Source organism: Ranitomeya imitator, chromosome 3 (assembly GCF_032444005.1).
Source record: "Ranitomeya imitator isolate aRanImi1 chromosome 3, aRanImi1.pri, whole genome shotgun sequence".
Classification (NCBI taxonomy): Eukaryota; Metazoa; Chordata; class Amphibia; order Anura; family Dendrobatidae; genus Ranitomeya; species Ranitomeya imitator.
In genome coordinates, this window is record NC_091284.1 from 434,796,254 (window position 1) to 434,820,678 (window position 24,425).

A 24,425-nucleotide genomic window follows, 5' to 3' on the forward strand; every position below is an offset into this window, starting at 1 on the left:
TTCTCAGGACCCTCCGGCCTGCAGGGGCCGTACTCCCTCTAGGCAGACGCGGGGGAAGCGTAACCATACAGCGTCTCCCGGTCCGTCGGGTGCATCCGCATCTGTGAATTCCGTCTCTCGGTCTCCCTCACCTGTGGGAGTGAGTGAACATGGTTCGGACTTTGACTCTGAAGGGTCTTTTGATTTAGAAGCTCCTGATTATCAGGAATCAGTTGACAGTCTCATTGAGGCCGTTAACCAGTCTTTGGGAGTAGAGGATGTAGCCACCTTACCTTCAGGTCATAAGGTGTCTTTTAAAAGATTCAAGCAACCTCATAAGGTGTTTTCTTCTCATCCTGAGTTTGAGGATTTAGTTCAACGTCACATGGAGCGACCGGATAAACGTTTCTTAGGCTGGAAGGCCCTGGGTACCAGGTATCCTTTCGCACCCGAGATTTGTAAAAAATGGGCAGAATCCCCTTCTGTGGATCCTCCCGTGTCCCGTTTGGCCTCTAACACACTGCTGTCTCTTCCTAATGGGTCTGCTATTAAAGATCCAACTGATCGGCTCTTAGAGAGTCTAGCTCGGTCGTGTTTGAGGCTTCACAGTCAGCCCTCGCGCCGTCTTTTGCGGCGACATGGGTTGCCAAGGCTATGATAGCTTGGTCAAAGTCCGTCACTAAGGCTCTTCAGGATAGGGAGTTTCCTGTAGAAGTGATAGAGATGTCTAATCAGATATCCTTGGCTGGGAATTATCTGATTAATGCATCTTTGGATGCGGCAAATTGTTCTGCATTGGCAGCTGCAAATGCTATCGCTGTCAGAAGGGCTCTATGGCTGAGAAATTGGCGGGCGGACTCTACTTCAAAAAAGTCCCTTACATCCCTTCCTTATCAAGGTGGCCGATTATTTGGCGCAAAGTTGGATCAACTTATATCTGATACCACAGGGGGAAAGAGTAATTTCCTTCCACAACAAAGGGTTAAGTAACCTTTTCGTCGCCAATTTCAAGCAAGGTTTAAATCCTTTCGTAACACCCGGTGGTCTGCAGCACCAAGCTCAGGTCCTCCAAGTCGGTCTAACCAAGACAGGGAGCACCAAGTCTCATATAGAGCCAATCCATTGGCAAGAATGCGATATCAACCATCAAGATCTAGGGGATCTAGATATCCTCGGTCTTCGGCTAAATGACTGGAGGCAACCTCATGTCGTCTTCAACAAAGTAGGCGGTCGCCTACTTCTGTTCCATCAGTCCTGGCTGTCAGTCGTTTCCGACAGATGGGTGAGAGAACTGGTGGTTTCAGGGTACAAAATAGAGTTTCTCTCTTTCCCTCCAAGCCGGTTTTTTCCGTCCAGTCTTCCCAGTTCAAAATCCCGTCTAAGGGCTTTATTCAAAGCAGTCGAGTCTCTTCAGTCCAAGGGGGTCATTGTTCCCGTTCCAGGGGTAGAAAGGTTCCAAGGATTCTATTCCAATCTGTTTACGGTCCCCAAAAAGGACGGGACTGTAAGACCCATTCTGGACCTAAAGTGTTTGAACAAGTTCATCAGCACTCGTCACTTCCGTATGGAGTCGCTCCGCTCGGTTATTGCGGCTATGGAAAAGGGAGAATTCCTAGCCTCCATAGATATCCAAGATGCCTATCTGCATGTCCCCATATTTCTTCCGCATCAAAGATTTCTACGGTTTTCCATAGGCGAACGTCACTTCCAATTCACCACATTACCTTTCGGTCTCGCCTCTGCTCCCAGGGTGTTCACAAAGGTGATTTCAACAGTTGTGTCCATCCTGCTCTCCCGGGGCATAGTCATTTTGCCATACTTGGACGATCTCTTGGTCAAGGGGCCAACTTTTCAAGCATGCAAAGAGAACGTCAGCATCACTTTGGACACTCTATCCCGACTAGGATGGCTGGTCAATCTAAAAAAGTCATCTCTAGTCCCATCTCGAAAGATTTCTTTTGGGAATGATCTTCGATACTTCTCGGGGTCTGACTATCCTACCCCAGAACAAGGTACTCTGCCTTCAGCAGGAAGTGAAAATACTACAGCAACCGAGTTTTCACTCAATCCGGTTTTGCATGAGGGTCTTAGGCAGGATGGTGGCGGCCATGGAAGCAGTACCATTCGCCCAATTTCATCTTCGCCTTCTCCAGCAGGCAATTTTGTCAGCCTGGAACAGGAGTCATGCTTCTCTCAACCTCCGGTGTCGTCTGTCTCCCCGGGTCAGGCAATCTCTCATATGGTGGATGAGGAGCTCCTCTCTGCGGCAGGGGAAAGCCTTTTCTCCAGTCCATTGGCTGGTAGTTTCTACAGACGCCAGTCTTCTCGGTTGGGGAGCAGTGTTTCACCAACACACAGCACAAGGTTTTTGGTCCCCAGGGGAGTCAACTCTTCCAATCAATCTGTTGGAGATGAGGGCAATTTGGCTGGCTCTGCAGCACTTTCACCATCTCCTGGCGGGTCTCCCGGTCCGGATCCAGTTGGACAATGCCACGGCTGTGGCTTACGTAAATCATCAGGGGGGCACCCGCAGCAGGTCGGGCAGGTAGGGCAAATCCTCCTCTGGGCCGAGAACAACCACTCCGTGATCTCGGCAGTTTACATCCCGGGCAAGGAGAACTGGGCAGCAGACTTTCTGAGCCGTCAGGGTCTTGCGCCCGGGGAATGGTCTCTTCACCCCGACGTTTTTCGCCAGATTTGCCAACGCTGGGGTATCCCGGACGTGGATCTAATGGCATCCGGGTGGAATGCCAAGGTCCCCAGGTTCGTAGCTCGTTATCGAGATCCAAGAGCTCTCGCCGTAGACGCACTGGTCCTTCCTTGGAATCAGTTTCGTCTTCCATATCTGTTTCCTCCTCTGGCGCTCCTCCCAAGGGTAGTCAGGAAGATCAAGATAGAGGGAGTTCCGGCAATTCTAGTCGCCCCAGATTGGCCTCGGAGGTCATGGTACGCGGACCTCGTTCCGTTCAGCTGATTGCCGGGGTTCCTTGGCAGCTACCAATACGGCCAGATCTTCTGTCACAGGGGCCGATATTCCACCAGAACTTAGGGGCCCTGTGTTTGACAGCTTGGCCGTTGAATCTTGGATTCTGACCCAGGCCGGTTTTTCTCAAAAGGTAGCTTTCACTATGATGAATGCTCGAAAGACGGTTTCTGCGCGCATTTACCACCACACCTGGAAAGTTTTTCTCTCGTGGCGCAGGAAGAAGGGTCTTCCTCCTTTACGGTTCTCCGTTCCTAATGTTTTTAGCTTTTCTCCGAGCTGGTTTAGACTCAGGTCTCGCTCCAAGTACCCTTAGGAGGCAAATATCAGCCTTATCGGTTCTTTTCCAGCGCAGGATTGCTACCATTTCACAGGTCAAGACTTTTTTGCAGGGAGTCTCTCACATGGTTCCTCCTTACAGAGCCCCGCTAGAAGCTTGGGACCTTAACCCCTTCCCGACCCATGACGCCACGTAGGCGTCATGAAAGTCGGTGCCAATCCGACCCATGACGCCTATGTGGCGTCATGGAAAGATCGCGTCCCTGCAGATCGGGTGAAAGGGTTAACTCCCATTTCACCCGATCTGCAGGGACAGGGGGAGTGGTAGTTTAGCCCAGACTGGTTGGCTCTGATTGGCTGTTGAAAGTGAAACTGCCAATCAGAGCGATTTGTAATATTTCACCTATTATAACGGGTGAAATATTACAATCCAGCCATGGCCGATGCTGAAAGATCATCGGCCATGGCTGGAAATACTAATGTGCCCCCACCCCACCGATCGCCCCCCCAGCCCTCCGATCTGCCCAGTACACTGCCCCGCTCCCCTCCGTCCTGTGCTCCGCTCCCCCCCGTGCTCTTGTCCGCTCACCCCCGTGCTCCAGTCACCCCCCCTGCACTCCGTTCCACCCCCCCGTGCTCCGTTCCACCCCCCCGTGCTCCGTTCCACCCCCCGTGCTCCGTTCCACCCTCCCCGTGCTCCGTTCCACCCCTCCCGCGCTCCGATTCACCCCACCATGCTCCGATCCCCCCCCCCCGTGCCCATCCCCCCACCCCATCATACTTACCGATCCTGCCGGGGTCCGTCCGTCTTCTCCCCGGGCGCCGCCATCTTCCAAAATGGCGGGCGCATGCGCAGTGCGCCCGCCGAATCTGCCGGCCAGCAGATTCGTTCCAAAGTGCATTTTGATCACTGAGATAGATTATATCTCAGTGATCAAAATAAAAAAATAATAAATGACCCCCCCCCTTTGTCACCCCCATAGGTAAGGACAATAAAAAAATAAAGAAATTTTTTTTTTTTCCCACTAATGTTAGAATAGGGTTAGGGGTAGGGTTAACCGCTGCGGATTTATGGCGGATTTACCGCGTTTTTTCTGCGCATTTCACTGCGGTTTTACAACTGCGATTTTCTATTGGAGCAGTTGTAAAACCGCTGCGGAATCCGCACAAAGAAGTGACATGCTGCGGAATGTAAACCGCTGCGTTTCCGTGCAGTTTTTCCGCAGCATGTGTACAGCGATTTTTGTTTCCCATGGGTTTGCATTGAACTGTAAACTCATGGGAAACTGCTGCGGATCTGCAGTGTTTTCCGCGGCGTGTGCACATACCTTTAGAATTAGGCTATGTGCCCACACTGCGGATTGGCCGCTGCGGATTCGCAGCAGTGTTCCATCAGGTTTACAGTACCATGTAAACCTATGGAAAACCAAATCCGCTGTGCCCATGGTGCGGAAAATACATCGCTGAAACGCTGCGTTGTATTTTCCGCAGCATGTCAATTCTTTGTGCGGATTCCGCAGCGTTTTACACCTGTTCCTCAATAGGAATCCGCAGGTGAAATCCGCACAAAAAACACTGGAAATGCGCGGAAAATCCGCCGCTAAAACGCAGTGCCTTTTACCCGCGGATTTTTCAAAAATGATGCTGAAAAATCTCACACGAATCCGCAACGTGGGCACATAGCCTTAGGGTTAGGGTTGGAATTAGGGTTGTGATTAGGGTTATGGCTACAGTTGGGATTAGGCTTAGGGGTGTGGGGGGGTTAGTGCTGGAGGTAGAATTGAGGGGTTTCCACTGTTTAGGCACATCAGGGGTCTCCAAACGCAACATGGCGCCACCATTGATTCCAGCCAATCTCGTATTCAAAAAGTCAAATGGTGCTCCCTCAATTCCGAGCCCCGACGTGTGCCCAAACAGTGGTTTACCCCCACATATGGGGTACCAGCATACTCAGGACAAACTGCGCAACAATTACTGGGGTCCAATTTATCCTGTTACCCTTGTGAAAATAAAAAAATGCTTGCTAAAACATCATTTTTGAGGAAAGAAAAATGATTTTTTATTTTCACGGCTCTGCGTTGTAAACGTCTGTGAAGCACTTGGGGGTTCAAAGTGCTCACCACATATCTAGATAAGTTCCTTGGGGGGTCTAGTTTCTAAAATGGGGTCACTTGTTGGGGGTTTCTACTGTTTAGGAACATTAGGGGCTCTGCAAACGCAACGTGACGCCCGCAGAGCATTCCATCAAAGTCTGCATTTCAAAACGTCACTACTTCAATTCCGAGCCCCGGCATGTGCCCAAACAGTAGTTTACCCCCACATATGGGGTATCACCGTACTCAGGAGAAACTGGAAAACAAATATTGGGGTCAAATTTCTCCTGTTACCCTTGGGAAAATTAAAAAATTCTGGGCTAAATAATTATTTTTGAGGAAAGAACGTATTTATTATTTTCACGGCTCTGCATTATAAACTTCTGTGAAGCACTTGGGGGTTCAAAGTGCTCACCACATATCTAGATAAGTTCCTTTCGGGGTCTAGTTTCCAAAATGGGGTCACTTGTGGGGGGCTTCTACTGTTAAGCCACATCAGGGGCTCTGCAAACGCAACGTGACGCCCACAGAGCATTCCATCAAAGTCTACATTTCAAAACGTCACTACTTCACTTCCGAGCCCCGGCATGTGCCCAAACAGTGGTTTACCCCCACATATGGGGTATCAGCGTACTCAGGACAAACTGGACAACAACATTTGGGGTCCAATTTCTCCTATTTCCCTTGGCAAAATAGGAAATTCCAGGCTAAAAAATCATTTTTGAGGAAAGAAAAATTATTTTTTATTTTCATGGCTCTGCGTTATAAACTTTTGTGAAGCACCTGGGGGTTTAAAGTGCTCAATATGCATCTAGATAAGTTCCTTGGGGGGTCTAGTTTCCAAAATGGGGTCACTTGTGGGGATCTCCAATGTTTAGGCACACAGGTGCTCTCCAAACGCGACATGGTGTCTGCTAACAATTGGAGCTAATTTTCCATTCAAAAAGTCAAATGGCACGCCTTCCCTTCCGAGCCCTGCCGTGTGCCCAAACAGTGGTTTACCCCCACATATGAGGTATCGGTGTACTCGGGAGAAATTGCCCAACAAATTTTATGATCCATTTTATCCTATTGCCCATGTGAAAATTAAAAAATTGAGGCGAAAAGAATTTTTTGTGTGGAAAAAAAAGTACTTTTTCATTTTTACGGATCAATTTGTGAAGCACCTGGGAGTTCAAAGTGCTCACTATGCATCTAGATAAGTTCCTTGGGGCGTCTAGTTTCCAAAATGGGGTCACTTGTGGGGGAGCTCCAATTTTTAGCGGACACCATGTCACGTTTTGAGAGCCCCCGTGTGCCTAAAAATTGGAGCCAATTTTTTATTCAAAAAGTCAAATGGCGCTCCTTCCCTTCCAAGCCCTGCCGTGCGCCCAAACAGTGGTTTACCCCCACATATGAGGTATCAGCGTACTCAGGACAAATTGGACAACAACTTTCGTGGTTCAGTTTCTCCTTTTACCATTGGGAAAATAAAAAAATTGTTGCTAAAAGATAATTTTTGTGACTAAAAAGTTAAATGTTCATTTTTTCCTTCCATGTTGCTTCTGCTGCTGTGAAGCACCTGAAGGGTTAATAAACTTCTTGAATGTGGTTTTGAGTACCTTGAGGGGTGCAGTTTTTAGAATGGTGTCACGTTTGGGTATTTTCAGCCATATAGACCCCTCAAACTGACTTCAAATGTGAGGTGGTCCCTAAAAAAATGGTTTTGTAAATTTTGTTGTAAAAATGAGAAATCGCTGGTCAAATTTTAACCCTTATAACGTCCTAGCAAAAAAAAATTTTGTTTCCAAAATTGTGCTGATGTAAAGTATACATGTGGGAAATGTTATTTATTAACTATTTTGTGTCACATAACTCTCTAGTTTAACAGAATAAAAATTCAAAATGTGAAAATTGCGAAATTTTCAAAATTTTCGCCAAATTTCCGTTTTTATCACAAATAAACGCAGAATTTATTGACCTAAATTTACCACTAACATGAAGCCCAATATGTCACGAAAAAACAATCTCAGAACCGCTAGGATCCGTTGAAGCGTTCCTGAGTTATTACCTCATAAAGGGACACTGGTCAGAATTGCAAAAAACGGCAAGGTCTTTAAGGTCAAAATAGGCTGGGTCATGAAGGGGTTAATCTGGTCTTGAGCGCTCTTCAGGAAGCCCCATTTGAGCCCCTCCAAGAAGTTTCTTTAACGTATCTTTCTTGGAAGGTTTTGTTTCTGGTAGCCATAACCTCCATTAGGCGGGTGTCGGAATTGGCGGCCTTGTCCTGCCAGTCGCCGTTTCTGCAATTTCATCAGGATAAGGTAGTATTAAGACCAGTTCCCTCTTTTCTGCCAAAGGTAGTTTCCTCGTTTCACATCAATGAGGACATAGTCTTGCCTTCCTTTTGTCCTGCACCTTCACACCGTGTGGAAAAAGCTCTCCATACTCTGGACCTGGTGAGAGCGCTGAGAAGATATGTTTCTCGGACCGCTTCTTTTCGACAGACGGATGTCCTGTTCGTTCTTCCTGTGGGTCACAGAAAGGGATTCGCAGCCTCTAGGTCGACCTTGGCCAGATGGATACGAGCCACCATTCAGAAGGCCTACCGCATCAAGGGTGCAGCCATCCCGGCTGGGATCAGAGCACACTCTACTCGAGCGGTAGGGGCTTCCTGGGCGCTTCGGCACCAAGCTTCAGCAGAACAGGTTTGCAAAGCGGCAACTTGGTCCAGCCTGCACACTTTAAGCATTATAATATCCACACTCAGGCCTCTGCTGATGCAAGTTTGGGAAGAAAAATTCTTCAGGCTGCGGTATCGCACCTATAGGCAGTAAGTGCCTAAGGGTTTTGTTCCAGTGAGTCTTTTTTCCCACCCTGGGACTGCTTTGGGACATCCCACAGTCCTGTGTCCCCCAATGAGACGATGGAGAAACAGGGATTTTTGTGCTACTCACCGTAAAATCCTTTTCTCCGAGTCATTCATTGGGGGACACAGCTCCCTCCCTATTTCTTCTTGTTGTTTTTCTACGAGATTGTTCAGACAGTAGTATTATTCTAGACATGTTGTCTTTGCTCTAATGCTGTTTTGTTTCTCTATCTCCTACTGCTTGTGCACCAAACTGGAGCTGTCAGGGCCAGTGTCAAGGTGTATACTATGGAGGAGGAGCTAACTTTTTTTTTTGTCTACTTAGTGTCAGCCTCCTGGCGGCAATAGCATACACCCACAGTCCTGTGTCCCCCAATGAATGACTCGGAGAAAAGGATTTTACGGTGAGTAACGCAAAAATCCCTGTATTGGCTTCTTCCCAGAATATTAATAGCCCTCAGCTGTCATCTTTCCCTTTGCTGGTTATTACAATAATGTGGGAGCCCATGCAATTTTTGTTTATTTTAATTTTTTTAAACTAACAGTTGCTGTCTGGCTACAGCCTGTGTACATTACTTCTGTTAACACTCCTACATAGGCTGGTGACAATGTGTTTGTGTGTGTATTTACTTATCGGCTTAAGGTACCTTCACACATAATGGTTTCGTTAACGATATCGTTGCAACGTCACTCTTTTTGTGATGTAGCAACGATCCCGCTAACGATCTCGTTATGTGTGACAGCGACCAACGATCAGGCCCCTGCTGGGAGATCTTTGGTCGCTGGGGAATGATCAGGACCTTTTTTTGGTCGCTGATCACCCGCTGTCATCGCTGGATCGGCGTGTGTGACGCCGATCCAGCGATGTGTTCATTTGTAACCAGGGTAAACATCGGGTTACTAAGCGCAGGGCCGCGCTTAGTAACCCGATATTTACCCTGGTTTACCATTGTAAAAGTTAAAAAAAAAAAGTACATACTCACATTCTGATGTCTGTCATGTCCCCCGCCGTCAGCTTCCCTGCACCGACTGTCAGCGCCGGCCGTAAAGCAGAGCACAGTGGTGACGTCACCGCTGTGCTCTGCTTTACGGCCGGCGCTGACACAGTCAGTGCGGGAAGCTGACGGCGGGGGACGTGACAGACATCGGAATGTGAGTATCTACTGTTTTTTTGTTGTTGTTGTTTTTTTTTTTTTACTTTTACAATGGTAACCAGGGTAAATATCTGGTTACGAAGTGCGGCCCTGCACTTAGTAACCCGATGTTTACCCTGGTTACCCGGGGACTTCGGCATCGTTGAAGACCGTTTCAACGATGCCGAAGTCGTTCCCCTGATGGATGGTCGCTGGAGAGAGCTGTCTGTGTGATAGCTCCCCAGCGACCACACAACGACTTACCAACGATCACGGCCAGGTCGTATCGCTGGTCGTGATCGTTGGTAAGCCGTTTAGTGTTAGGCTATGTGCACGCGTTCAGGAATTCATGCAGAAAATTCCTGACAATTCCGGACATTTTCTGCATGAAATCCGCAAGAAAACCGCGTGCGTTTTTGCCACGATTTTGATGCGTTTTTTGCCGCGGTTTTTTCCGGACACTTCCCAATGCATTTTGGAGTGGGAAATCCGCAAAAAAAACGCAAAAAGATAGAGCATGTCCGGATTTTGTGTCTGATGCGTTTTTTTTTGCGGAAAAAAACGCATCATGTGCACAAAACATGCGGAATTCATTCTAAATGATGGGATGCTTATTGTATGCGTTTTTTTTGCGGTTTTATATCGTTTTTATCGGGAAAAACCGCGAAAAAAACGCGAAAAAATCGGAACGTGTGAACACAGCGTAACGGTACCTTTAGTAATGAGTGTGTCGGGCTGACACCTTTTCATTACTAAGCCTAGAGCAAGGTATCAATGACAGCTGCTGACACCAAGCCCTAATCCCATTACCCTGATGCTAATGCATCAGCATGAAAAAGGTGATGTTGAACAAAGAAATTGCATCACAATACTTTTTAAAAATATATATATTTAGCTCAAAAAAGCTTTCATTGCTGTAGAAAAACGCATGCAAAGCGCAAACAAAAAACACTGCAAAAACTTGCGTTTTTTCCTGCCAAGAGATGCAGAAACCTTGCTGAAATTGCTGCAAGCAAATACTCAACGTGCGCACACTGCCTTAGTGATTGGAATAGAAAAAATCTTTGCGTTATTGCTGGCAAAATGGAATGTTCAACTCATGCATTCCTCTGACTGATTGTTATTTACTTGGTCTGCAGGCAAAGAAGTGCTACTTTTGATGCAGGCTCTGAACACGCTAAGAACTCCAGAAGAAAAACTGGCTGCTCTCTGCAAGAAATATGCTGATCTTGTATGTATGACACCGTATCAAAGGGGTTATCTAGTTTTGTTTCACATTGAATTTATAAAATTAGTTGTTTCCAGATTAAGTGAGCTGTAGAACATGTGTAACCAGTTTAACGTGCCCAAAGAAAACATGACATCATCCAAATATACATAGACACAATGCATGGGCAGTATTGTATGGCCAAACAGTATTAATTGTTTGTAATTTTAAAGGGAACCTGTCACCATGGATAACGCAATTAACCTGCAGACATAATCCCGAGATCTGACGACTTTCAGACCTACATGCGTTTTAGCACAACTGCCTTCACTGTTCATTATACTGTGAGCAGTGACTATTAGCGCTCACTGGCACTTTGACTGACAGCAAGCTTTGCACTGATTTATTGCTCAGCTGGTTGTCAGTGCCAGGGTGTACTTACAATCGCCACTCAGTGTATTGCAGTGGTGGTAGCTGCGCCTGTGTCTTTGATAGAGCTGGACTCTTGATTCATGCTGCCCGTAGTCCGGACCGTAAGGATCAGTAAAGTTCCCTTTAACAATTTAAGAACTTGAGATGCCTCCTTTTTTTAGAAGAGAAGCTATAATCAGAGCATGATCTTTTGTTTAAATCCTGTTTGTGTCTTCTGTAACTTTTTTTAAAATTTTGGCTCTTTTCCCTGTATCACAATCTGTTTTAAAAATAAAAAATAGTACAATTTGCACATTGGCCACTGGGACTTATTCAGCCTCTAAGACCCCGATTCATGAAGAGTACCATTGTTTACCCCAGTCCTGTTGAGGGGGACATGTTGTTGTCAGAGGCGCCTGATTAATTAAGAGGCTTCTTAATTAAGCCACACCTCATCAGGTGCATCCTAGATATGGTGTGTACCTCACCACAAAATCTTACTCCAGTCAGGGACTGGGGTAATAATTGAGGTACAACCCGCCATCGATTAGATGAGCGAGCCTTTCCATGGCCTGTCCCACTCCAACTACACCCATATTGGCCGAGCTACTTGAAACTGGCATGAAAATGGCAAAAATTGCAAAACTTGTGCGCAACCTCGCGTTGAGCAAAAAGTGCAACATTTCTTAAGTGTTTTAAGCCAGATTTCTGACGTAAACTCCTTTGATGAATCTGGGCCTTACTTCCTCTTCATCTTAATCACGGTTTCCCCAATAAAAAATATTTATACTGCCCTGCAGTGCCAGCGCCATTCCACCGGTTTTACCGCTGGCTCTCTTGGGGCTCGCATGATATTATTTCACGTGATTCCTACGTCCACTTAGCGCTGGCTCCGCTCTCCCCCCAGATTTCAATTTCGTCCATAGGAGAGAAGTGAAAGCTGCGGCAGCTGTCACATTCTCCATATCTTTTGATTTGTCTGAAGCAATGGAGAGGGAATTCAGTGCTGATTGGCAGCAGGGATCACGTGACATAATGTCTCATGAAGCCCGGAACAGCCAGGGCCGACGCTGCTGGAACAGCATCAGAGGTGCATATAAGCATTATCTTACTAGGGGGAAACATAGGGGGGTGCTGTCCAAGTAATGGAAACCCTTTTTAAGGCAATTTTCACATTGGGTATTTTTCTAACTTCCTCTTGTTTTAAGGAAGCAACTCATAAATATATAGTCAGGATTTGACCATTGTGGCTATCTTTTGTAATGAGTGGGTGCTAAGGTCAATATGAATGGAGAGGTACTAGGGTCAGTTGTGACCTCGCCCATTGTGATTGGTGGATCCTGTGTTTTCAGCTGTGCATAGAGGTAACATAGTAACATAGTTAGTAAGGCCGAAAAAAGACATTTGTCCATCCAGTTCAGCCTATATTCCATCGTAATAAATACCCAGATCTACGTCCTTCTACAGAACCTAATAATTGTATGATACAATATTGTTCTGCTCCAGGAAGACATCCAGGCCTCTCTTGAACCCCTCGACTGAGTTCGCCATCACCACCTCCTCAGGCAAGCAATTCCAGATTCTCACTGCCCTAACAGTAAAGAATCCTCTTCTATGTTGGTGGAAAAACCTTCTCTCCTCCAGACGCAAAGAATGCCCCCTTGTGCCCGTCACCTTCCTTGGTATAAACAGATCCTCAGCGAGATATTTGTATTGTCCCCTTATATACTTATACATGGTTATTAGATCGCCCCTCAGTCGTCTTTTTTCTAGACTAAATAATCCTAATTTCGCTAATCTATCTGGGTATTGTAGTTCTCCCATCCCCTTTATTAATTTTGTTGCCCTCCTTTGTACTCTCTCTAGTTCCATTATATCCTTCCTGAGCACCGGTGGCCAAAACTGGACACAGTACTCCATGTGCGGTCTAACTAGGAATTTGTACAGAGGCAGTATAATGCTCTCATCATGTGTATCCAGACCTCTTTTAATGCACCCCATGATCCTGTTTGCCTTGGCAGCTGCTGCCTGGCACTGGCTGCTCCAGGTAAGTTTATCATTAACTAGGATCCCCAAGTCCTTCTCCCTGTCAGATTTACCCAGTGGTTTCCCGTTCAGTGTGTAATGGTGATATTGATTCCCTCTTCCCATGTGTATAACCTTACATTTATCATTGTTAAACCTCATCTGCCACCTTTCAGCCCAAGTTTCCAACTTATCCAGATCCATCTGTAGCAGAATACTATCTTCTCTTGTATTAACTGCTTTACATAGTTTTGTATCATCTGCAAATATCGATATTTTACTGTGTAAACCTTCTACCAGATCATTAATGAATATGTTGAAGAGAACAGGTCCCAATACTGACCCCTGCGGTACCCCACTGGTCACAGCGACCCAGTTAGAGACTATACCATTTATAACCACCCTCTGCTTTCTATCACTAAGCCAGTTACTAACCCATTTACACACATTTTCCCCCAGACCAAGCATTCTCATTTTGTGTACCAACCTCTTGTGCGGCACGGTATCAAACGCTTTGGAAAAATCGAGATATACCACGTCCAATGACTCACCGTGGTCCAGTCTATAGCTTACCTCTTCATAAAAACTGATTAGATTGGTTTGACAGGAGCGATTTCTCATAAACCCATGCTGATATGGAGTTAAACAGTTATTCTCATTGAGATAATCCAGAATAACATCCCTCAGAAACCCTTCAAATATTTTACCAACAATAGAGGTTAGACTTACTGGCCTATAATTTCCAGGTTCACTTTTAGAGCCCTTTTTGAATATTGGCACCACATTTGCTATGCGCCAGTCCTGCGGAACAGACCCTGTCGCTATAGAGTCACTAAAAATAAGAAATAATGGTTTATCTATTACATTACTTAGTTCTCTTGGTACTCGTGGGTGTATGCCATCCGGACCCGGAGATTTATCTATTTTAATCTTATTTAGCCGGTTTCGCACCTCTTCTTGGGTTACATTGGTGACCCTTAATATAGGGTTTTCATTGTTTCTTGGGATTTCACCTAGCATTTCATTTTCCACCGTGAATACCGTGGAGAAGAAGGTGTTTAATATGTTAGCTTTTTCCTCGTCATCTACAACCATTCTTTCCTCACTATTTTTTAAGGGGCCTACATTTTCAGTTTTTATTCTTTTACTATTGATATAGTTGAAGAACAGTTTGGGATTAGTTTTACTCTCCTTAGCAATGTGCTTCTGTTTCCTTTTTGGCAGCTTTAATTAGTTTTTTAGATAAAGTATTTTTCTCCCTATAGTTTTTTAGAGCTTCAATGGTGCCATCCTGCTTTAGTAGTGCAAATGCTTTCTTTTTACTGTTAATTGCCTGTCTTACTTCTTTGTTTAGCCACATTGGGTTTTTCCTATTTCTAGTCCTTTTATTCCCACAAGGTATAAACCGCTTACACTGCCTATTTAGGATGTTCTTAAACATTTCCCATTTATTATCTGTATTCTCATTTCTGAGGATATTGTCCCAGTCTACCAGATTAACCAGAGGTGTTATCAGTCATTGTAGTTCTGCCTCTGCTGTAATGAGCCTGCTCAAAACACTTGCAGAAAACAGTCAGTCAGTGGTAAGCAGTGGTTATACACTGTATATGGACAGAAGCAGTCAATCAGTGGTGTGGGCAGGGTAATGCAGAGCTCAACATTCAGAGAACTGCTGGATCTGCAGCAGAGAAAGCATTGTTTAATGAAAATCAAAACCCAGTAACGTAAGTGAAACATCGCTGGAATCCGGGTCTCTGTCCCTACATAATGTTGCTCAGAGTAGCAAAAACATGGTGACAGATTCCCTTTAAGACTGCCCTCTTTCTGGGAAGCACTTCATGGTTTGTATTGCCAAGTACACAGGCCTCTGCACACTAACAATGCCAAACTGTGACAGAGCCTGTTTGCATTGGATTTAGTTTTCACTCTCCAGATGTTCTTATTCCGTAGCACTTTAAATGACACAATCTGTGTGTACCGTCTCTGTAACAAGCCTGGAACCTTTCTCTATCGCCTTTCATTGGGGGACACAGGAACCATGGGTGTATGCTGCTGCCACTAGGAGGCTGACACTATGCAAATAAAAAAGTTAGCTCCTCCTCTGCAGTATACACCCTACCGACAGGAAGTAGGATATTCAGTTTAGCTTAGTGTCAGTAGGAGGTGGACACGGGTCTTTCATTAGACCCTTATCTACCTCAATGTACGTCATTTTCTTTTCAGGTTTTCCGGAGGGATACAGGGTGAACAGTCACACCTGTAGTCCCACAATACGGACTATGAGTACGGCGTGTACTGCCACCCCGTATCCTCATAGATCCCTCTCCAGGACCAAGATCCTAGCACACAAGCGTGCTCAGAAGTCCGGTCCTGGCTCCGTCCCCCACCCACTCGCCCACCAGAGCCTGTCGGTTGCGGAGACGAGGACGTCCATCAGCTCCTGGACGTCTCATTCCTCTTCAGGTTAGTACCGGCGTGGGAGGTTTGAGGTGAGTATTTTCCCCATACCATCCCAGATCATTCAAGGGTAAGTATACAGATGAAGAAAGGTGAGTATTTTCTCCCCTGTCTAGCAATCTAAGAGTGGGGCTCAGGGGTTGTTTTATGGGGAAGTCACTGTGTCCCACAGTTTGGGGTCCAGGGCTCTTACCTCACCCTGGATCTCTCTTCAGCTTCCCTTGTGCGGCACATGGGTCCACCAGAGAAGGGGTTCATTGCGGCGGTAGCGCCGGGGCCTTGTAAGGTTTCCACGGCGTCTCTCCCCCACAGCAGTCACCAGGCTCTAATCCAGGCCCGGCTTCGGTCGGGGCCTAGACCTTTTCCGCCGGCCACCGGGGGCTAATTTAGGCCCCGGCTTCTGTCGGGGCCTAGTGCGGCGTTTCGGCCCCGCCCCCATCCTCTTTCCGGCGGGTCTTTCTCCCGCGTTTTCCCCCTTCTCTCCGGCGCTTTGCCCCAGCCACTCCCTGGCCTAGGCACAGACCGCGCCGCAGTGACTCTAGCCCCCGCTCTCTCCGTCGGGTGGGCTAGCCTTGCGGGGCCTCCACGCCGCGGCTTCCATTCCCGACGGCCACCGGGAGCTAATTTAGGCCCCGGCTTCGGTCGGGGCCTAGTGCGGCGTTATGGCTCCGCCCCCGTCCTCTTTCCGGCGGGCTTTTCTCCCGCGTCTTCCCCTCTCTCCTCTCCGGCGCTTAGCCCCGCCCACTCCTCTTGGCCTCAGCACAGACTGCGGCCGGCGCCATCTTTGTACTCTCAATCATGCAGCTTCAGCGCCGGCTGCTTTCGGCGCTTCTTGGCTCATGCTGCGGACTTCAGAGTGCGGGGCCTTACACCACTCCCGGCGTGTGGACCCAGCGGTGATTTCTTACAGGACCTGCCTTCCCTGCCGACCTCCTCCTACAGCCGAAGCTATCCACAGGACATCTTCCGTGAGTAGCTCTGCACTGCAGACCAATACCCTTCCTCTGCTTTAGTCAGGCACCTTTTGTGCTCTCCTGTAAGGGCAGGTTCCCCTTAGGTCAGTCCTCTCCCACCTGTCAGGACTGCAGCGATCCCACATCGTTCTGGGCTCCCCCCCCCCCTCTGCCCCGAGAGAGTGAGGACCCTATCCCAGTGTGGGCTTCCGCTCTGTCTCAATCTGTGGCGGATCTCACCAGGGTATCCCAGACCCCGGTGTCCGTTCTGGATAGATTGTCCTGGCAGACCTCCGCAGTAGCCAGCGGGTCACAAGTAGCCCCGTCTGAGCCTACCAGGATAGGCCTTAAAGAGGTCCAGACCGGAGCGCCATTGCGACTCCTCTTCCCGTTCCATCTCGCCTCACGGCCCATTTCAGCGGTCAGCTTCTTCCCGATCCTCTCCCGAGTCAGGCGAGGCGTTTTCGGACGCACCTTCAGAGGGACGTTTTGGAGCTGCATTCTGACCAAATCGCTAACATGAGGGATATGGTTCAGAGCCTCATTGGAGCAATCAACCAGACCCGTGGCATCAAAGATCCCTCTACGGAACGCGCGGATCAGGCGGTTTCGTTTAGATGGTCGAAGCCACCTTCCAAGGTCTTCGCTTCTCACCCTGAATTCGAGAAGGCCCTGACGAGAGAAAAAGAGAATCCGACCAGCCGCTTTCAGAGAGGAAAGCGCCTTGGCGTTTTTTATATCCCTTTTCTCTTGAGCTCACCGCTTATTGGACTCTGTCCTCCAACACGGTCCTCCCGCTATCTGGCGGAGCATCTCTGAAAGATTCTAACTATAGAGTCATAGAATCCTTTGCGAGCTCAGCTTTCGAATCGGCTGCGTCTATTTTTGCCCGGCCATTGCTTATACTTGGGTTTCATTATCCATATCCAAAGGTCACACAACTCCGTCGGAGCATTCTGGACGGGGCCCTCCTGGACAGCTGGCGGAGCTTGCCAACCAGTTTTCTCATGCAGGTGAATACTTGGTCTCCGCTTCCCTGGATGCCGCGTCTTTTGCGGCTCAGGTGTCCAGCAATGCCGTTGCCATCTGTCAGTCCGTTTGGCTCAAGGCCTGACAGGCGGATTTGTCTTCAAAAAGTCCCTTACCAGCCTGCCTTTTTCAGTGTTCACGTCGCTTTGGTTCTAAGTTGGGCCAAATCATTAGGACGCTACCGGGGGGCACAAGTCTACACCTCGTCGCCCCCTTCCTAGATGGCAATTTCGGTCCTTTCGGCCTTTACGTCGCTTCGTGGTGTCAAACTCCTTTTCCCCGCAGCAACAGAGGCCACAGGCACGTCAAGAGTAGAAGACTGTTTCCTTTAGACCACATGCCTTCCTGGCGCTCCCGCTACTCCCAGGGTAGATCCTCCAGGGCTAGGACTGGAGGATCCACCTCGGCATGACTCACAGCAAGACGCCAGCCCACTTCCCAGGATGGGCGGTTTTCCCTTCTTCAGGGATGTCTGGATCCCCTCAGCAGAGGACGCATGGGTCAGGGAAGTTGTATCCTCGGGATACAAAATAGAGTTCGTTTCACAACTCAGGGATCGTTTCTTCGGATCCCGACCCCAAGAGTCCCCGTTCTAGTTCCGGGTCTTCTTCGCAGCCACCGCTTCTCTCCTCAAAGCCGGAGTAATAGTTCCCGTCCCAGAAAAAGAACGGTTCACTGGTTGCTATTCCAATCTTTTGTGGTACTGAAAGAAGAAAAGAATAAGAAAAAAAAAAAAAAAAAAAAAAAGGGCAAGTTTCGTCCCATTCTGGATCTCAAATTGCTGAACTGGAGAGTTTGTCTGAGACTCTTAAAGATGGATTCCCATCGTTCAGTAATTGCTTCCATGGAGGTTCAAGAACTTTTGTGTTCCATAGAAATTCAGGACGCCTACCTTCATGTCTCGATTTTCCCGGGACATCACAGATTCCTGTGCTTTGTGGTGCTCCAGGACCATTTTCAGTTCTTCACCCTGCCGTTCGTTCTCGCAACCACTTCCAGGGTTTGCACGAAGACCATGGCGGCGCTGATAGCCATCTTGATGGTCAGAGGCTTATTATTTTTTTCTGTACCTCGGCGACATCCTCTTCTAGGCTCCGTCCCCCTTTTTCTCAGGCTCACCAGAGCCTGTCCATCGTCCTCTACACCCTAGTCCGCTTCGGGTGGCTTGTCAACATGAAGAAATCCTGTCTTGTTGCTTCCCAGCGCCTCGTTTTTCGGGGCATGCTCTTCGACACTCGTCAGACCAAAGTCTTCCTTCCCGAGGACAAGAGATCCATCCTTCGTCGGGATGTACCCTTGCTTTAGGGTCCTCGGCTTCCCTTCTTCTGATCACCCATGAAGTTTCTGGGCAGGATGGTAGTGACGTTCGAAGCAATCCCCTTTGCCCAATTTCACTCTCAACCTCTTTAGCAGGCCATTCTGTCACAGTGGGACAGTGCTGTCTTGTCCCTGGATCGTCCTATCCGACTCTCTTCCCGAGTCAAGGGTCCCTCAGCTGGTGGCTGACGTCACCTCTCATCTCCCAGGGCATGTCCTTCCTTCCAGTTCTTTGGCAAGTGGTGACGACGGACGCCAGCCTGCTTGGCTGGGGCGCTGTGTTTCGCCATCTGACTGCTTGGGGTCGTTGGTCGGCGCAGGAGTCTCTTCCGCAGATCAACATCCTCGAGCTTCGGGCCATCTTTCTCTTCCCTCGTCACTAGGGAAGGATTCTCAGGGGTCTACAATGCCATGGAGGTGGCATATGTCAGTCATAAAGGGGGGACTCGGAGCTCCTTGGCCGAGGTATCCAAGATCCTCCTGTGGGCAGAGGCAATGGTTCTGGTGATATCCACGGTGCATATCCCCGGCACGGACAATTGGGCCGCCGACTTCTGCAGCTGCGAGGGTCTCGCGGCAGGGTTATGGTCCTTGCATCAGGAGGTCTTCCATCAGATTTGTCTTCGATGGGGGACTCCGGACGTGGACCTCTCTGCGTCCCGAAGGAACAGGAAGGTTCCTTTGGTTCGTCTCCAGATCTCGCGACCCTCCCGCGTGGGCGTCTACGCTTTGGCCTCCAGGGTCTGATCTGCCACCCGAATTATCGGTCGCTCAGTTTACGGCATGGCTGTGGACTCCACAGTTATAAGAGCGTCTGGCCTTTCGTCCCGGTCGAGTCACACTACAATCCAGGCTAGGAAGCCTTCGTTGTCTTCCAGGTTCTACTATCGTACCCGGAAGACTTTCGTTCATGCGAGCCCAACCGCTTTTCACCTATGTCCTTTTCCCTGCCTTCCATTTGGTTTTCCTTCAGGCAGGACTGGATTCGGGCTTCACTCTCAATTCCCTAAAGGGCCAGGTTCCTGCGCTCTTCTTCCCTTTAAGAAGACATTATCTTCTCAGCCACAGGTTAAGACCTTCCTTCAAGGAGTAGCCCACGCTGTCCCTCCGTACAGGGCCTCTGTGGATTCATGGGATTTAAAGGTTGTGTTGGTTGTTCTTAGGGGTTTCCCCTTTGAGCCTCTCAGGGAGTTTTTCCCTGTCAGTTCTATCTCGGAAGGTGGCTTTTCTCAGGTCCATCGCTTCGATCCGCCGCGTTTTTGAGTTGGCGGCCATTTCTTGCCGACCTCCTTTCTTGATTTTCCACAAGGACAAGGTGGTCCCAGGCCTCCGCCTTCCTTCATTTCACGAGGTGGTTTTCATCTTTCCACCTCAACGAGGACATCGTTCTACCTTCCTTTGTCCAGCTCCGAATCATCCTCTGGAGCGATAGTGGAACAGGCTGGACCTCGTCAGGGCAGTGAGTTTCTCCCTGGCTAGCACGGCCGCTTTCCGAAAGATGGATTCTCTGTTCGCCATCCTTGATGGCGTGCGTAGAGGCCTGCCGGCTTCCAAGGCGACTATTGCTCGCTCGATTAGAACGGCAATTTTGGGAGCTTACCGGGTCAAGAACAGAGTGCCCCCTCCTGAGATAAAGGCTCACTCTACCCGGGCAGTCGGCGCTTCCAGTGCGGTACGTCACAGGGCTTTCGCCGACAGCTTTGCAAAGCGGCAACCTGGTCTTCCATCCACATGTTTTCGCCGAACTACGGCAGACTCCAGCCTGGGCAGAAGGATCCTGCAGGCGGCAGTGGTGAGTCCTTGGACCTGATGGAAGTATGTTTTTCCCACCCCAGGGACTGCTTTGGGACGTCCCATGGTTCCTGTGTCCCCCAATGAAAGGCGATAGAGAAAACAGGATTTTTGGTTGCTTACCGTAAAATCTGTTTCTCGGAGCCTTCATTGGGGGACACAGCACCCTCCCAAGTTGAACAGCTCTGTTTACTGTATACTTTTGAGTTGTTTGAACACTCTTTGAGTGTTTGAAACTGTTAATCTATGGAGCGCCGTGGAATTTGTTGGCGCTATGTAGATAAAGTTTATTATTATTATTTATTATTATTCTTTCTCTTTTACACGTTACTTCTCCTACTGCTTTCTCACTAACTGAATATCCTACTTCCTGTCGGTAGGGTGTATACTGCAGAGGAGGAGCTAACTTTTTTATTTGCATAGTGTCAGCCTCCTAGTGGCAGCAGCATACACCCATGGTTCCTGTGTCCCCCAATGAAGGCTCCGAGAAACAGATTTTACGGTAAGCAACCAAAAATCCTGTTTTTTCATATCTGATTTTAGCTGGAAGAAAGCCGGAATTTTCAAAAACAGATGAAAGTTTTGCAGAAGAAGCAGTCACAAGTGATAAAAGAAAAGGTTCACCTTCAGAGCGAGCACAGCAAAGCTATTCTAGCACGGAGCAAGCTGGAGTCCCTGTGCCGAGAGCTCCAGAGGCACAACAAGACATTAAAGGTCAGCGTCAGGCTAAGTGCACAGAGGTTGTTTTTCTTGCTTAGTGTCCATCTTCAGAATATAAGCTGCAGCTCTCATACTAATGTCCTAAATATTTCATATGTGTCCATGAATGTAAGCTGTTTTGTAACACAGGAAGACAATCTGCATCAAGCACGTGAATATGAGGAAGAGCGCAAAGAGGCCACGGCACATTTCCAGATGACCCTGAATGAAATCCAAGCACAGATGGAGCAACATGATGTCTACAATGCGAAACTCCGCCAGGAGAATGTAGAACTGGGAGATAAGCTAAAGAAACTTATTGAACAGTATGCGCTGCGTGAAGAGGTACTTTTATCTAGCAGCAAAGAGATATTAAAATTCCTGTAGATGCAGGCAAAGTTTTTGTCCATAACATGAAGGTTACGGTATATTTGTAGGCACTAGATTTGTTGGAGAAACTTCTGCGACAACAAATCTGTTCTATTTTGGCAACAAAAATATTTTGCATTCAGGTGACTGAGACAGTCATAGAAGTTTGTGTAACAAATGTGTACTATACTGTATAATATCTACTTATATCAGTTAATACACGTCTAGCTGCTTTCCCTGAAGGCAGACCTCTGTGTGACGATCTCCCTAGGCATGCCAGGATCTTCTAAATGGTTTGAAACTAGAGATGAGCAAATTAATTTTCTGGACCCTGGTCCACAGGCCACTTTAGTATTCTGTGGGCCCTAGACAGGAATCCTGTGACCCACCTCTTACCTGCCAGAATCCCTGGCACTCCTTTTCATTAGTCGGCCTGGTGTGTGTGTCACACCGTAATGATGGTGTCTCGCCAGGCCATCTAACTAAGAGGGGCAGGAAGGAGGCGATTTGTGGGCCTTCCATCCTGTTAAAGCCTTTGTGGCAGGGTTCTACAAATCATGTTCTTCATCTCTTCTTGAAGCCAGCCATTCATAGGATTTGGCCTACAGCCATCTCCTCTCTTCTTATTCCCCCTGGGAACAAATGATTTGTGCATATTGAAATTGAACATGTCCAATCTTTTTCTTTTTTTTCCTTGGAGGAGGGATGGCAACTGTAAGTGATATGCTTGGCTAACATTTATGTTTAGTCACTACCTCCCCCCATTTCTGTTTTCTCCTGCACTTATTGTAGACAAGTCGCTCATCCTCGTGCTGCTTTTTCTACCGTTTCTGTGAAATAATATTCTGATAAGGACATGTGAGCTTCCCGGGAATTAGCTGAGACTGATGTTAGTTTACCTTTCATGTATGCATTTATTAACTGAAACTCTACACAGCCATATCTTCCTGGCAAAATGACTGCATTATCCCATAATGTAAGTGTAGTTCCATTTATTTATTTATTTTTGTTTAAAACATGGAAGATTATAATAACAAAACGTTGTGGTTTTATTTATTCTAGCACATTGACAAAGTTTTCAAGCATAAGGAGCTACGACAGCAACTAATCGATGCAAAACTTCAGCGGATAACTCAGCTAATGAAGGAAGCAGAGGAACGTCACCAGCGAGAAAGAGAATTTGTAAGTGCAAAGACTACACAGCTTCTGTTCATGGATCTTGTACGTCTTCCATTGTTTACTCTTATAAATTAGCATAGTGATATACTTTCTATGATCTGATCTGAGCGCTGGGCTGAGATTTTGTCGGTGGGATGCTGAGGCCATTTGGGGATAATGTTTAGATACAATTATCCATGTCAACCTTATTAAAGGGGTTGTCCAGGCTTATGAATTCTCACAGCATGCACATTGTGCCCTTTCAGGATTCTCCATCCCCAGGAGTGAGCAGGGATGTGACTACAGGTATGCGATGTACATACTTCAGACCACATTCCAACTAGATGTGTGCTGTCTCACTGAATTAACGTCTATTGAGTGAGGCCACAAACGTCTAGTTGGAATATGGCTGAGAGTATACATATTACATACCTAAAATAACATGAGAGCCCGGCACCGGAGAATCCTAACAACTTTCAATATTCGCACTGCAGCCACATAGAATGATTACAGACTTTTGTGCGAAACCTGGACAACCCCTTGAAAGGAAGTCATTCTGCAAACAACCCTTTCTGACTGCAGTTTGACTTGGGACTCTCTCCAGTGCTCATAGCTACAAGATTAAGTCCCCTTGACTTTGATTCCTCTGCCGTTATTGTCTACTGTGTGTTCCCTCCATGCATGTACGTCAGTGACACTGTTTCCCTGCAATGAGAATACCGTGTATGCGTCTGAATGGAAACAGTGACTTTGCCTCCACATTGCCCGTGATTGACATCTCCACTTTGCTGTAATGAGCAGGGTTTACAGCAAAGAACTAGAGTACTTGCTGAGATTAGGACCTCATATTCAGTGGCTTGCAAGAGTATTCACCCTCTTGTTTTTGTTTTTTTTTGTTTTTTTAGAGTTTGCATCAATTCTTGTAAAGAACATGCCTACAATTGTAAATGGTTTTCTTTTTTGTGAGGCAAATAGGACAAAATAACTGATATTACTTCATAACTATTCACCCCACTAAAGTCAGTACTTTGTAGAGCCTCCTTTTGCAGCAATTACAGCTGCAAGTCGCTTTAGATAAGTATCTCTGAGCTTTCCACATCTTGCCACTTGGAATTTTTGCCCATTGGCAAAACTGCTTCTGCTCCTTCAAGTTGGATGATTTTCTCTGGCGAACATCAATCTTCAAGTCTGACCACAGATTCTCATTTGGATTAAGGTCGGGGCTTTCACTAGGCCACTCCAAAACATTTACACATTTCCCCTCAAACGCTCTCGAGTGTTGCTTTAGCAGTATGCTTTGGGTCATTGTCTTGTTGGAAGGTGAACCTCAGTCCCGGTCTCAAATATCGGACAGACTGAAAATGGTTTCGCTCCAGAATATCCCCGTATTTCGCACCATCCATTTTTTCCTCGACTTGGACCATTTTTCCTGCTGCCGAAAAACCTCCCCACAACATGATGCAGTCACCACCATGTTTCACTATGGGGATTGTGTTCTTGGGGGTGATGAGCTGTATTGGTTTGGTGCCTGACGTAGCGCGTACCTTGGTGTCCAAAAAGTTCAACTCATCTGACCACAGCTCCTTCCTCCATACATCTGGGGAGTCTCCCACATGTCTTCTGACAAACTCAAAATGAGCCTTACAATTTTTGTGTGTAAGTAAATCATTTTTTCCCCCCCACTTTTCCATAAA

The 24,425-nt window shown here is 47.4% G+C and overlaps 1 protein-coding gene across 2 annotated transcripts in view; it reads left to right on the forward strand.

Moving 5' to 3' along the window:
• The window catches only part of TXLNG (taxilin gamma), a 94,773-nt gene that overhangs the window by 58,985 nt on the left and 11,363 nt on the right, over positions 1 to 24,425 (forward strand). For both annotated transcript variants that reach the window (XM_069757306.1, XM_069757307.1), the window contains exons 3-6: positions 10,455 to 10,546; positions 21,049 to 21,219; positions 21,355 to 21,549; positions 22,636 to 22,755. In XM_069757306.1, the coding sequence (XP_069613407.1) occupies positions 10,455 to 10,546; positions 21,049 to 21,219; positions 21,355 to 21,549; positions 22,636 to 22,755 (578 nt within the window). The remainder of the gene's footprint in view (positions 1 to 10,454; positions 10,547 to 21,048; positions 21,220 to 21,354; positions 21,550 to 22,635; positions 22,756 to 24,425) is intronic.